Here is a 15,167-nt window from a genome sequence, read left to right on the forward strand (position 1 = left end):
CCAAACCTCAGGTATGTCCTTGAAGGCTGCCTGGCGGGGCCTCTGAGGCGGGGGCGGGGGCTCCCACTCGGGACTCAGTCCTTCCCTGGGCCCCAGCCTCCCTCGTTGCCCCAGATGGAGCTGCAGCTTTAACCGTGGCGTTCAGGGCATGGGGCCAGCACGATGGAGCCTGAGGCCGGCTGCTCCCATCCCAGTTCCTCCCGGCTGAGGGATGGTGGAAGAATAAGCTCCCAGCCGAGCCAGAGTATCCCAGCCTGACTGTGGCCTCATAGACAGCACTGTCTGGTGGGAGGTGGCCTGGCTGCCCATCCTGGGGCCCAGCACAGGGACCCATGCACACACAATGGGCACACACATGCACCCATGTGATGGCTACATGCAGACCTGTGGATACAGATGTGCATCATCAGACACAAACTCAGCACCAGGACTGGCCCCCACAGAACCCCAGTCAGGAGCGGGAGGCAGCACTGGCCACAGATACCCCAGTCTGCAGGGCCAAGGTTGGCCAGCCCAAAGGCCAGGGGCTGGGAAAACCCAGAGGAGGGCCCAGGGAAGGCTTTCTGGAAGAGAGGGCATTTTGACTTGGGCTTTGAAGGGTGAGTAGGAGTTTACCAAACCAAGCTCAGATGTCCAAAAGTCTTAATGCTGGTTTCGAGGTTTACCTTTTGTCTGTGAGGATGTTGGGCAGGGGAGGGAGACAGACAAACCCCAATTCACTACCTCCTTTTGAGGACCCAGCCTCTGCCCTCGGGCAACTTCCAGTCAGATAGGGGAGGCAGCACTGACTCAGCCAGGAGGGATAGAAGATACCTCAGCTGTGTGAAGCACCTGTCGTGCGTTGGGTTGGATCCTGTCAAAAACCCATAGGGAAAATTCTATTATGATCCCCATTTTACAGCTGAGAAAACCGAGGCTGAGAGCGGGACATACCTTGCTCAGGGCCCACAGGGAAGCAGAGCTGTTCACACACAGCCCTGGTCGCTGACGTGCAACTGTGGCCGCTGACCTGGTCCCAAACCGACTCGAAAGTTTGCGGGCCAGAATGGCGCAGCTCAAAGAAGTCTGTGTTGGCAAAAGTTGCATCTTTGCACCTGGAGTCCTGGCCAGGCCGGGAGGCCCCTCCTCCCGGGACATACAGGATCCCCCTGGGACTTCTCAGCGAGATCATCCCCTGTCCTTTGTTATCTGGCTGCTGAGTGGCTTTCACGGGGCAGGGGCTTCTAGGCAGAGGGATGTTGGAGTGAGGGCCTGGGGGTGCTTCGCCAGGACTTCTGGGAGGCCTGGGTCCCCAGCCTCGGCCCCGCTTGCCATCTGGCCCAGCTGAACACAAACACTTGGACATGGCCGACCCAACGGAATCTGGGTTGTGGTCAGGCCGTGGCTGAAAAAGCCACTGGAAAAACACGCAGCCCACGGGGCCAGGCCCAGCTTACGTTTCACCAGGCAGGAGCGGCCTGCTCGGCGCCCAGAGCCGAGGAATGTCCGTTCTCTAACCCTTTGGAACTTGTTGTCTGACTGGGGAATCCAGCAGCTGGGCGGTGCCATCCTTAGTGCCCTCTGGTCAGGCTGTGACTTACCTCCTGCTGTGTTCTTGGAGAATCAGGCCTCTTGGCGTGGCCCCCTGGCCCAGCCCCTGGCCAGCCACTGCTGAAGACCCCTTGTCAGCTTGCACACCCCTGAAGACAGAGGGCTCACTTCCTTCCAGCTGTCATGCCAGGCAGCCGGAAGCCTGTAACTAGGCTGATTTTTTTTTTTTTTTTTTTTTTTTTTGAGACAGAGTCTTGCTTTGTCGCCCAGGCTGGAGTGCAGTGGCACGATCTCGGCTCACTGCAAGCTCCGAACTAGGCTGATTTTTTATGGGAAATTCGGGCTTCCTTGGCCACACAGATGGGAGGTCAGTGCAGCCTGGGCACTCCCTCCTTTCCCTGGGGTCCCATCTCCTTCTGGATCTCCGGATGTCCCCTCAGGCCCCTAGGATTCAGCAGGTCCCAATGGACCCCAGTATCTCACTGTGAAACATGTTCCTCACCCTGTAGCCATGCCTCAGGGTTATCCATCTGTCTGTCTGCCCTGCGCCGCAGGCAGGGCTGGTGGCCCACACATCCACTGAGTGCCCACTGGATGCGGAAGCACCTCACTTGCATCTCCTCACTGACCTCTCCCGGGGAGGCTGGTCCCATTAGTGCTCCACTTTGCGGGGGAGGTGGGGGCGGTGTGGGGAAACAGAAGCTCAGGGGGTTTCTTTTACGTCCTGAAGATGTGGTGGCAGATTCTGGAAGTAGGAGCCAGTTCCCCACTGGCTCCGGGACAAGGGCCTGGGAAACCTCGTTTGTCAGGTTGGGACGACGCCTGGTGGCCAAAGGGGGAGCTGCAGCCTGGGCCATGGGGGGCCTGCTGCAGTGTCCCTAGCTTAAGGTTGGCTTGGGTTACTTCTCTGCTCACACACCCTCCATGGCTCCCGTAGTCTCCTCGGCGGGCACAGGGGTGCTAGATGAGCCCCTCCTGGGTCATTACAGAGACTCCTGACTGCAAAATCTTGCCTCTTGGGTCAGACCTAAGCCCTGTCCTCACTCAACCTCACAGCCTGTTTCCCCAACTGGGGAATAAACCAACAATGGCCTTTGCCTCTTCAGGAACTGGTGACTGCAAGGCTGGCATGGGTTAGGCGCTCTGTAATTGCAATTGTCACCCTCAGTAACGCACAGGAGAGGGGCAGGGACTTGAGCTGGGGTGTCCCAGGCAGCCTCAACCACCCTCCCTCAGCAATCGCTACCCGCCCCCCCGCCCAGGACAAGGCATCTGAATCAGGGCCTCAGTTTCCTCCCCAGAGTGTGGGGGCCTGCAAACTTTATCGAGAGTCCTAGTGTGTTAGGTCTTGAAATGCCCCCTGGAGTCGTAGGGGAACAGAAATGTTCACTAGGGAGTGGGTATAGGGCCTTGCCAAGCACTGATGAAGGGGCCCTAGAAACTTCCATCTTTTTTTTTTTTGAGACAGAGTCTGGCTCTGTCACCCAGGCTGGAGTGCAGTGGTGCAACCTTGGCTCACTGCAACCTCCACCTCCCGGGTTCAAGTGATTCTCCTGCCTCAGCCTCTTGAGTAGCTGGGATTACAGGTGGGCACCACCATGTCCAGCTATTTTTTGTATTTTAGTAGGGCTTCACCATGATGCCAGGCTGGTCACGAACTCCCGACCTCAATTGATCTGCCCGCCTTGGCCTCCCAAACTGCTAGGATTACAGATGTGAGCCACCACACCCTGCCAAAACTTTCATCTTAAAACTATGAGGGAGACCTTGAAACTCTATGTGAGGGAAATTGAAACTGCATATGGGGGTCTTGAAGCTGCCACTGCACACCTTGCTTGGCCTGAGCATACCTGCAGGTTACTTCCACCCGTGACCCACGTGGGGAGACTGACGCCAGAGACCTCCTCCCCACACACCACGCCTCTCCTCATCCCTCAACACTCTCCGGGACCCGCTTCCGTCCAAAAAACCCCCATGGGCCAGGCAGGCGTAAGGTTGCGACCCAGGGAGGGGCAGCCCGGTCCCTAGGGCCACACGGCCCAGCCCCTTACCCCGTTACTTGGGGCAGGGGTCGATTCCGAGCCAAGGGTTGGAGCGACGGACCTAGAGTGACTGGAGCTAGGCCCGCGGCTGCCTGAGTTGCCCCATCTCTATCCCAGGAGAGGGAACCAGTGCCAGGAGGAAGACCAGGCGCCCGCCCCTGCGGACGCTCCTAGCCCCTTAGCTAAGGTCTCAGGACACCGGCTGGCGGTGAGGAGGGGGCAGCTCAGGGGAAAAGAAAGCTAGGGAGGGCCGGGGGCTCCGAGGGGTTTTAGGGAGGGGCACAGCAGTTAGCCAGGCGGAGGGAATGCCAGTGCAAAGGCCCTCCCTGCGGTGGGAATGAGCTTATTCAGGGGCAGCGAGGGGTCAGCGAAGAGGGAGATGCCCGGATCCTCTTCTATTGTAAGATCGCCCCCTGGCGGCCCAGTAGAGAAGGGGCGGGGAGATGGGGCCGGTCCAACCTCCCGTCTACCCTCCAGCTCTCCCAGCCTGGCAGATGAGTGGCCCCCTTCTCCCAGCCTGGGTGTCCCCAAAGGCAAGAAGGAAAAAGAATCCCAGACCTTGCGAGAGCACCCCTGCATGGACACAGCCGTCAGCGCCTTTCTGTGCTCATGGGATTGCCACCAAGCCCTTCGGGCAGGAGCGCATGTGCCCATTTTATAGAGGGGCAAATGGGCTCAGGGAGAGAGGGGAGCACGCAGGGTGCAGAGGCAGGACTCAAACCCAAGACTCCGGCCCTGTCTGGGGCTCTGGCAGGTTGGGCTGGACCAGGTTGAGGGTGTCTGTTGGGAGCTGGAGGAGCCACTATGGGCCTGTGAGGGTCCCAGGTAGGTGGTCAAGGTGGGAGGCTGGGGAATCCAGAATGCGGGCGCAGGGGACAGTACACATTACCAGGGTTCCCTCTCTGTGCCTCGGTTTCCCTAGCACTTAGTTGAGGAAGGTGAGAACATCACTGGCTCCCTCCTCAAATGGTCCCCCACTCGTCTTGGGATCTGCTGGGGATTGTTGCTTGAATCCACGTGCCCACGGGCCACTGGGAGTCCCTACAACGCTGCCAGTGGCCCCATTTAACATGCAGGTCCCAGGTCAGGCGTGGTGGCTCACACCTGTAATCCTAGCACTTTGAGAGGCCAAGGCGGGCTTATCACCTGAGGTCAGGAGTTCAAGACCAGCCTGGCCAACATGGCAAAACCCCATCTCTACAAAAATACAAAAATTAGCCAGGCATGAGGGTGGGCGCCTTAATCCCAGCTACTTGGGAGGCTGAGGTAGGAGAATCGCTTGAACCCGGGAGGCAGAGGTTGCAGTGAGCTGAGATCGCGCCACTGCACTCTAGCCTGGGTGACAAAGCAAGACTCCGTCTCAAAAAATTAAATAAAATGCAGGTCCCCAGTTCCCTCAGCGGAGGCTCCTACAGATTTGGATGTGTCTAGAGATTGAAAGCATTATCCCTCACTTTCCAAATTCTTGCTGTTTCAAAATGAGGAAGACTGAGAGCTGAAAGCCCACCATCCTGTCCCAGCTGGACTCACAATATGGGTGATGTGTGGTCCAAGGGCGGGCAGAGGCGGTTACCCCAGTCAGGATCACACACTCCAGGTATTTAGCTACCATTTGCAAAACACTCTTGCTAGAGGTAGTGGTGCGTGTCTATAGTTCCAGATACTCAGGAGGCTGAGGCAGGAGGATCACTTGAGCCCAGGAGTTTGAGGCTGCAGTGAGCTATGTCACTGTACTCCAGCCTGGGTGACAGAGCAAGACCCTATGTCTAAATAAATAAGTAGGCCGGCATGGTGGCTCAGTCCTGTAATCCTACCACTTTGGGAGGCCGAGGCAGGCGGATCACTTGAGGTCAGGAGTTCAAGACCAGCCTGGCCAACATGACAAAACTCCATCTCTACTAAAAATACAATAATTAGCTGGGCCTGGTGGTGGGTGCCTGTAGTCCCAGCTGCTCGGGAAGCTGAGGCAAGAGAACTGGTTGAACCTGGGAGGTGGAGGTTGCAGTGAGCTGAGATTCATGCCACTGCACTCCAGCCCGGGTGACAGAGCGAGACTCTGTCCCCCCTCCCCTCAAAAAAATATTATTTATTTAATAATAAAAATAAATAGGCTGGGTGCGGTGGCTCATGCCTGTAATTCCAGCACTTTGGGAGGCTGAGGCGAGCAGGTCACCTGAGGTCAGGAGTTCGAGACCAGCCTGGCCAACATGGTGAAACCCTGTCTGTACTAAAAATACAAAAATTAGCCAGGCATGGTGGTACATGCCTGTAATCCCAGCTACTTGGGAGGTTGAAGCAGGAGAATCACTTGAACCTGGGAGGCAGAGGTTGCAGTGAGCTGAGATCGCACCACCGTACTTCAGCCTCGGCAACAGAACAAGATTCTGTCTCAAAATAAATTAATTAAAATAAAATAAAATAAAAAGAAACACAAAAATTAGCCAGGAGTGGTGGCACATGGTTATAGTCCCAGCTACTCAGGAGGCTGAGGTGGAAGGATCGCTTGAGCCGAGGAGGTCAAGGCTGCAGTGAGCCATGATTGCCCCAATGCACTCCAGCCTGGGTGACAGAGACCCTGTGTCAAAAAAAAAAAAAAAAAAAAAAAAAAAAAAAAAAAAAGCTGGGTGTGGTGGCTCATGCCTGTAATCCCAGCACTTTGGGAGGCTGAGGCAGGTGGATCACTTAAGGTCAGGAGTTTAAGACCAGCCTGGCCAACATGGTAAAACCTTGTCTCTACAAAAATACAAAAATCAGCCGGACATGGTGGCAGGTGTCCGTAATCCCAGCTACTCGAGAGGCTGGAGTGGGAGAATTGCTTGAACCTGGGAGGCAGAGGTTGCAGTGAGCCAAGATCACGCCATTGCACTCCAGCCTGGGCACCAGAGTAAGACTCTGTCCCCCCTCCCCTCAAAAAAAAAAAAATCAGGAGGGGAATTGATGAGACTAAAGGGTACATGCATTCTTATTTTTTATAGAGATGGGGTATCACTCTGTCTCCCAGGCTGGAGTTCAGTGACATGATCACGGCTCACTGCAGCCTTGACCTCCTGGGCTCAAGTGATCCTCCCACCTCAGCCTCCTGAGTAGCTATGGTGTCCATCACATCTGGCTAATTTTAAAAAATGTTTATGAGACAGCGGTGTCACTATGTTGTCCAGGCTGGTCTTGAACCCCTGGCATCAAGCGATTTTCCCACCTTGGCCTCCCAAAGTGCTGGGATTACAGGCATGAACCACCATGCCCAGCCTCAACGTGTCCACTTTTAATATGAATAGATTCTAGAAAATTGCCCTCCTGGGCGGCTGTACCAGACTGTACCCACCACCACTGCCTTCGGGCTGGGAGCCCCCCGCCCTGCTGCTCCCTCCTATCTAGGGGCTCGGGGTGCAGGTCACAAAGCCTCTGAGCCTCATTGTCCCCACCTGTTACATGGAGACGCCTATCAGCACCCACACAGCTAGCAGGCAGTTCAAGTCCCTGGTGACTCCTGTGTCCCTGTAATCACCTTTATGGCTTGGTTACTATCATGCAGCCAACTTTTAGGCACATTTGAATAGTGCAATATAAAATATTAATAAAGTGTGACTTTGTGTGCAGAATTTGACCTGCGTTGGGGGGGTGGGGCGGGTGCAGCAGCTCACACCTGTAATCTCAGCAATTTAGGATGCCGAGGCAGGCGGATCACTTGAGCCCAGGAGGTTGAGACCAGCCTGGCCAACATGGCAAAGTCCTGTCTCTAATAAAAATAGAAAAATTAGCTGGGCATGGTGGCGCATGCCTGTAGTCCCAGGTACTTGGGAGGTTGAGGCAGGAGAATGGCTTGAACCCAGGAGGCGGAGGTTGCAGTGAGCCAAGATCATGCCCCTGCACTCCAGCCTGGGCAACAGAGGGAGACTCTGTGACACACACACACACACACACACGCACACAATGAATTGGACCGGGGGTGGGGATTTCTTTTATCGAAACCCCCAAGAGGCCTAGCTCTGAATCTCTGAACCGTGATCTGCATTCACGCTACGGGCAGAGGAGGGCGGGCGGGAGCTGGAGGCGTAGCTGCCCATAGGCTCAGCTCCAGCCTCTGGCAGGCACATCCAGTCACCACTTTGTCCTCAGCACCCAGAGGAGCTGCCCGGCAGGTCCTGCCCTCTCCCTCCCTCAAGGACCTGCCCGGCAGCTCTCCCGGGCTCACAGCCTTAGTTTCCCTCCCACACCGCATGTCCCCCAGTGACCTCTTTGCTCTGAATCCCCCCAAGGGCTGACCAGGCTAGAGCCTCCGATTTTCTAGTAGTTGTGGCCCCATCACTCCACTGAAGCTGTCACCCCCGATGCTGGACTTGGAGGTGGCTTCTTGATCCTGGTGGAGCTTCACTTCTGCTCCTGGTGTCTGTCCTTCTTTCTGCTTCTATGACATCCTCTCCTAGTTTCTGTCCCATATTTTGGCCTCCCTTGACTTCCAAATTGCTCTCTGCAGAGCAGGCCTCTCCCATGAGTGTGACTCCCATGTGCAGCTGTGGGACGGACACCCTGGGCCTGACAGTGTGGAGCTGAACCGGTCTCCCCCTCAAAACCATCCCCGTCTATTCCACCGGAGACTTCGGGCACCGTGACTCCACCTCATCAGCAAGTACTGTGGCGCCACCTTCGCCTCCATCACGAACTCAGTGACACTTGACCATCCACCACCTAGGTCCCAGGACCCTCCTATGCCCCTCACTGCTGTCTGTCCTGGATGCAGCATTGGAGTGGCTGTGAAGATGCTGAGTCTAATGGGCACCCCTGAGGGCTGGCACCTCCTGCCCCTCCTCTGTGTGTGTGGACACCTCGAGGTAGGGTCAGTGCTCTCCGCACGCTCATGCTCACCTCCTGTAGGCCTTGTCTCAGAAGGCACCTTCCCCAGTTGGGATGGGACTGAGCCACAAAGCAAAAGGCGCGCTGGCCCGTGCTCCAACGTGGATGAACCTCAAAGACACGATGCTGAGTGAAGGAAGCCAGACATGAAGGCCACACAGTGCACAAGCCCACTGATCTGAAATTTCCAGACCAGGCACATCTGAGACAGGAAGCAGACTGGTGGCCGCCAGAGGCTGGGGAAAGGGAATGAGGAGTGACTGCTCATGGGGACAAGGCTTTTTTTGGGAGATGAGAAAGTTTTGGAAATAGAAGTGATGATGTTGTGAATATATTCACTTCATTGAGTTGTGCACTCAAAAATGGCATACTTGGCAGAGCACAAGGCTGAAGTGGGCAGATCACTTGAGATCAAGAGTTCAAGACCAGCCTGGCCAACATGGCAAAACCTCATCTCTACTAAAAATACAAAAATTAGCCAGGCGTGGTGCATGCCTATAATCCCAACTATTCAGGAAGCTGAGGCACAAGAATCGCTTGAACCCAGGAAGTGGAGGCTGCAGTGAGCCGAGATCGTGCCACTGCACTCCAGCCTGGGCGACAGAGCGAGACGGAGTGCAGTGGCACGATCTCGACTCACTGCAAGCTCTGCCTTCTGGGTTCACGCGATTCTCCTGCCTCAGCCTCCCCAGTAGCTGGGACTACAGGCGCCCACCATCATGCCCGTCTAATTTTTTCTATTTTTTAGTAGAGACGGGGTTTCACCGTGTTAGCCAGGATGGTCTGGATCTCCTGACCTCGTAATCTGCCCGCCTCAGCCTTCCAAAGTGCTGGGATTACACTTTGTGTGTGAGCCACTGCGCCCGGCCAAAAAAATGTTTTTTAAAGGGGAAGGGGAAGCTTTATGTTATGTATATTTTACCACAATTTAAAAGAGAAAAGATAAAAAAGGCCTTCTCTTGGAAACTGGCCCTGAACCCACCCCCAACTTTTGCGTGTGTTTCTGATAACTTCTGTCTGGAATGTAGCTCACAAGAGCAGGGACATGCCCTCTGTCTGTGAGTCTTGGGCTGCAGGGGGCCATGAGGCAGGCAGACTGGATGTGACAACAGGAACTTAGGGTGGGGATGGGAGTTGCCTTCATCTCCTGGCTGCAAATGGTAGAAAGCGCAGGCACACCACCGTGGGGAGGGAATCCCATGCCAGGGCTGACTTGGTTATGGGCAGGGGGTGGGCAGAGGTACCACGACTCCAGGCTTCTAGTCCCTGGATGCTCTTCCCACCTAGTCATGCCTTGGGCCCCGCAACACCCGAGGCTGCACAGAGCCCAGGGCCCTGGTTCTTGGTGCCGTCCAGCACCCAAACATGAATTGGGGGATACCAAGCTCTAAGCCGTGCACAGCAGTGGGCCAACAGGACCTCACGCACAGCATGCAGGAAAAGTGCTTGGGAAGTTTATCGTCTTTAATGACATTTCAACTGAAAACAGAAACAAGCTGGGCGCAGTGGCTCACACCTATAATCCCAGCACTTTGGGAGGCCAGGGCAGGTGGTTCACCTGAGGTCAGGAGTTCGAGACTAGCCTGGCCAACATGGTGAAACCCCATCTCTACTAATACAAAAAAATTAACTGGGCATGGTGGCGCATGCCTGTAATCTCAGCTACTCAGGAGGCTGAGGCAGGAGAATCGCTTGAACCTGGGAAGCGGAGGTTGCAATGAGCCGAGATGGCGCTATTGCACTCCAGCATGGGCGACAAGAGCAAAACTCTGTCTCAAACAAAACAAAACAAAACAAAAAAACAGTAAAACAGCAAATACAGCAAAACCCGAAAAAAGTGCAAAACTAATTCCCAGTAAAATTGAGCTCCGAACATAAAATAAATGTATATAATTGAGACAGGGTCTCACTCTGTCATCCAGGCTGGAGTGCAGTGGCGTGATCTCAGCTCACTGCAGCCTTAACATCCCGAGCTCAAGTGATTCTCCCTCCTCAGCCTGTTGAGTAGCTGGGACTACAGGCATGCGCCACCATGCTCAGCTAATTAAAAAAATTTTGGGGTTGGGGGTGGTCGGGCACAGTGGCTCAAGCCTATAATCCCAGCACTTTGGGAGGCTGAGGCGGGCAGATCACTTGAGCTCAGGAGTTCGAGACCAGCCTGGCTAACGTCGTGAAACCCCATCTCTACCAAAAATACAAAAAATTAGCTGGGCATAGCGGCAGGCACCTGTAATCCCAGCTACTTGAGGCGGGAGAATCACTTGAACCTGGGAGGCAGAGGTTGTGGTAAGCCGAGATCACACCACTGCACTCCAGCATGGGTGACAGAGCGAGAATCTGTCCCCCCCCCCCCCCAAAAAAATCTGAAAGCAGAATTTTTTTGTAGAGACGAGGTCTCACTATGTTGCCCAGACTGGTCTCAAACTCCTAGGCTCAAGCAATTCTCCTACCTCGACCTCTCAAAGTGCTGGGATTATAGGCATGAGCCACTGCTCCCAGCCAGGACATTTTAAAATCAGAACAGAATGATACGATCCCACAGAAGAGTGTGTTGGGAGTCTGTGCCTGAGCGGCGCAGATGAGTGGCAGAATCACAGCACACATGACACTGCAGCTGTGACCGGTGTCAACTACCACCCAAAACAAATCTGGCAAACAGACATCGGAATTAAAATAAGTCAAAAATTTTAATGGGAAAATCTGTGCCCAGTCCTAGAACAGACAATTCATAGCGTTACCAAAAAATTACTATCAAAAAAACGAACTGAAGTGGGAGAATGAGTGGCGTTTCAGGACATCTCGAGTCCCAGCAGACACATGAGCCGGCGCCACGGGCCTGGCTGAGGAGCAGGGGCTCATGGGCACCACCACCCATCTGGGTTTTCTGAGGTCGTCGGCGGCACGTTCAGTAACAAAGCAACGGCTGGCGATACATGGCAGCTCACGCAGCGCTCTTTCCTGCTTATCCCCCAAACTTAATTAGATGTACTGGAGTTGATGCTGCCAGGGTCTCCAGCAGGTGAGGCAGTTGCAGGTGGGGGGGTGGCCCCCTGCCAGCTACCCTGGGCCTGAAACGACAGAGACTGAGCATCAGAGGGGGTGGCCGTGAGACTGGTGACTACCCAGCCCACGTGCTGCAGGCGGAGCCTCCAGGGATCCCTGGGAAGGCTTGGAAAGATCCACAGATGACCTCCAGCTCAGTGGAGGAGGGAAGGGATGGAGGGGTCAGTCCTGGGTCACAGCTGGCCTTGCCACCTGACATGGGACATAGACGAGCTTCCCCGGCAGGAAAACTGGCCTCTAGTGGCTTCCCTGGGGCTTAGGCAAAGGACTGACTGGCATCGGGTACAACAAGGGCTCCTGCCCGGCGAGGGGCAGGGAGGCAAGGTCAGGCCTGGAGCCCATGATGACGCCCGGAGCGTCATGGTGAGACTCGGTGGGAAAAAGGGGCTCTGAAACCTGGCCCAACACTGGCCTGGCTGGGCAGCAAGGAGGGTGGGAGGCAACCACTTGTCATAAGGGGTGGGGGCTCTGTCTGCAGTGCAGAGATGGCATCACGTCCAACGGCGCTAAGACGTTTGTCCACAGGACCCACCCCCACTATGGTGGGCATGGTACAGGTTAAGGAAGTGGCTGGGACTGCTCTGCCCTTGAGTGTGGGAGCAGCTCAGATGGGTGCACCACCTGGGGGCACTCTGCTCTGCATTGGGGTGGACACACAGCTGCTGGCGCGTAGTCAGGTCCCAGGGGTGCAAAGGGCAAGGTGAGGCCCCTCACGTGTGTCCCTGGCTGGGGGCTGCATGGTGATGGGGGGCAGCTGCCACAGCAGGACAGCGTGGGACGTGTGCTTCCCAGGACCAGGTGGGACCCCACAGACAGCACAGGAGGCATCCGTTCTCTGAACCCCTAGGAGAGAGTGGTGAGTTGGGAGGGGCACCCGGCTCTGCAGGGCCCTGGCACACGCCACACAGCCTCGCGCCTGTGCTGGGCACATGACACCTGGGCCTCCTCAGTGTCTTCAAGACGGTCCCCACTTGCTGCCTTCCCAGCCAAGCTGCGGCACTGAGGGTGCCAGGTCTGGGCCCGAGGGAAGGCCCCATCTCTACTCTGGCCTCCTCTGCTGGCTGCCTGCCCCTCCCTCTTGAGGGAAGGACACCATGTCCTCCCACAGTCCTCTAGGAGGTGCCCTTCCCCTCCACAGCCAAAGCCCTCATCTTCGGGTTCATCCCCACTGACTGTTCCCAGCGGCTGCCGTGGTGACAGGTGGAGGTGGGGGAGGGCACAGTCATTACAGAGTGGGGCCCTGCAGAGCTGTGCCCCAGAGGTGGCCGCGCAGCATGGCCTGTGTGGCTGCTGGGACCTCTGGGGAAGCTGCCCCAAGGCCGAGGGGTGGCTGACAAGACGACCCTTTCTGAGAACCTGCCACCCACCTGGGCGCTGTGGGACAGTGCCTGAGACTCACCTGGGACTGCAGGCAGCCTCCCCCAGGAGGAGGCTGGAGAGAGGCCAGAGTCCGCAGGGTGAGGAAGGCGTCCCCAGCGCTGGGCAGCGGGAAGGGTCCAGAGGAGCCTGGAAGAGATGGGAGCCAGGGTGGGCAGAGTCGTGGCGCCTCCTCAGGTGGAACCTGCCCAGCCCCTCAGCCGGCAGGAGGCCTTGAATGTGGCTGCTGCTCCTCCTCAGCATGCGGCCTCTGCTCCTCAGCCCCCACCCAGGCAGGCCAGGGGCCCTCCCCACCACACTACTAATGTCCTTTCATGGCTTGTCTTTTTTTTTCTTTTTAAGACAGTCTCGCTGTGTCACCCAGGCTTGAGTGCAGTGGCGCGATCTTGGCTCACTGCAAGCTCCGCCTCCCAGGTTCATGCCATTCTCCTGCCTCAGCCTCCCAAGTAGCTGGGACTACAGGCGCCCACCACCACGCCCAGATAATTTTTTTTAAAATTATTATTATACTTTAAGTTTTAGGGTACATGTGCACAATGTGCAGGTTAGTTACATATGTATACATGTGCCATGCTGGTGCGCTGCACCCACTAACTCGTCATCTAGCATTAGGTATATCTCCTAATGCTATCCCTCCCCCCTCCCCCCTCCCCCCACCCCATAACAGGCCCCAGAGTGTGATGTTCCCCTTCCTGTGTCCATGTGATCTCATTGTTCAATTCCCACCTATGAGTGAGAATATGCGGTGTTTGGTTTTTTGTTCTTGCGATAGTTTACTGAGAATGATGATTTCCAATTTCATCCATGTCCCTACAAAGGACATGAACTCATCATTTTTTATGGCTGCATAGTATTCCATGGTGTATATGTGCCACATTTTCTTAATCCAGTCTATCATTGTTGGACATTTGGGTTGGTTCCAAGTCTTTGCTATTGTGAATTGTATTTTTAGTGGAGATGGGGTTTCACTGTGTTAGCCAGGATGGTCTCTATCTCCTGACCTTGTGATCCGCCTGCCTCGGCCTGGGATTACAGGTGTGAGGCACTGCACCCAGCCCATGCCTAGCTAATTTTTTTTGTATTTTCAGTAGAGACAGGGTTTCACCATGTTGGCCAGGCTGGTCTCAAACTCCTGACCTCAGGTGATCCACTCATCTTGGCCTCCCAAAATGCTGGGATTACAGGTGTGAGCCACCGCACCCAGACCCTTCATGTCTTTTCTTATTAGTATTGCCATTCTGTCCCCAAAGCACAGGTATCTGTTGGTTGGGATCATGGCCAAGAGGAACAGAACTCTCACAGTTGAAACAGAGGAAAGAATTACACAGAGTTGACCACTGGGGGAAGGGCGATGTGGTCCCACTGTGGCCTCCCCAGATGCAGCTCAGTGGCCGTCCACATGGGTACAGATGACTGTCTCTGGGCCAGCCTCACTCACTGGAGCTAGGTGTTGACAGGCAGCTGGCGTGGTTCCCTGGGACCCCAACTTCCGTGGTATCCACAGCCGTTTTACCCGTGTAAATGGTAGCCTCTTCTTGAAACTTCCCCATGTTCTTTTTATACCGGATTCTTTTGTTGCCAAACCAGTTAGAGACCTGCGGACACACAGGAGTCACTGGAGGAGCTGACCCAGCGACTTCTGAGACACGACGCAGTCTGTGGGTTCCCTGGGGTGCCCGTTGCTCCCACTGCCTTAGAAGACAACACTGCACCCTGGGGCTGTGAAGAGTCTGGGACTGAGAAGGTGTCGCCCTCTGAACCACGGACCCAGGGAGATGTCCACATGGGTTGAGGACACCCTGGAGCCGGCATGTCTTAGAACTCTGCTGCCTAAAACTGGGTGTTGCTGGAACCTGGACCTGGGAAGGGGCTGGAAGGAAAACAAGACTGTCTGAGATGGGCCGGGAGGGACAGCGCCTCTGGCTGCCATTGCAGCAGGCGGCAGGTTACGTTCCGTGTTCTCTTCAGGAAAAGTGAGAGCCAGGGAGACCTGGGGACCCAGTAACTGCGATCGATTCCCAAACTTATCAAATGAAAACAAGGTGAACTCTGAAGGGGTAGGTGGAATGTACCAGGTGCAAGGATAAGCACTCCTCATATATTCATATATTTTTCTTAATTTTAATTAAAAAAAGGTTTTTTTGGCCGGGCGTGGTGGCTCACGCCTGTAATCTCAGCACTTTGGGAGGCTGAGGTGGGGGGATCATCTGAGGTCAGGAGTTCGAGACCAGCCTGGACAACATGGGGAAACCCCATCTCTACTAATAATACAAATATTAGCTGGACACGGTGGCGCATGCCTGT

At 55.4% G+C, this 15,167-nt stretch overlaps 1 protein-coding gene across 1 annotated transcript in view; it reads right to left on the reverse strand.

Moving 5' to 3' along the window:
* Window positions 1–11,091: 11,091 nt before the first annotated feature.
* PBX4 (PBX homeobox 4) overlaps window positions 11,092–15,167 on the reverse strand; it is a 56,352-nt gene continuing 52,276 nt past the window's right edge. Inside the window, exons 6-8 of the mRNA XM_031004681.3 lie at window positions 14,302–14,458; window positions 12,886–12,992; window positions 11,092–11,491 (exon numbers count right to left, since the gene is read on the reverse strand). Coding sequence (XP_030860541.1) covers window positions 11,399–11,491; window positions 12,886–12,992; window positions 14,302–14,458 — 357 coding nt within the window. The 3' untranslated portion in view covers window positions 11,092–11,398. The remainder of the gene's footprint in view (window positions 11,492–12,885; window positions 12,993–14,301; window positions 14,459–15,167) is intronic.

Source organism: Gorilla gorilla, chromosome 20 (assembly GCF_029281585.2).
Source record: "Gorilla gorilla gorilla isolate KB3781 chromosome 20, NHGRI_mGorGor1-v2.1_pri, whole genome shotgun sequence".
Classification (NCBI taxonomy): domain Eukaryota; kingdom Metazoa; phylum Chordata; class Mammalia; order Primates; family Hominidae; genus Gorilla; species Gorilla gorilla.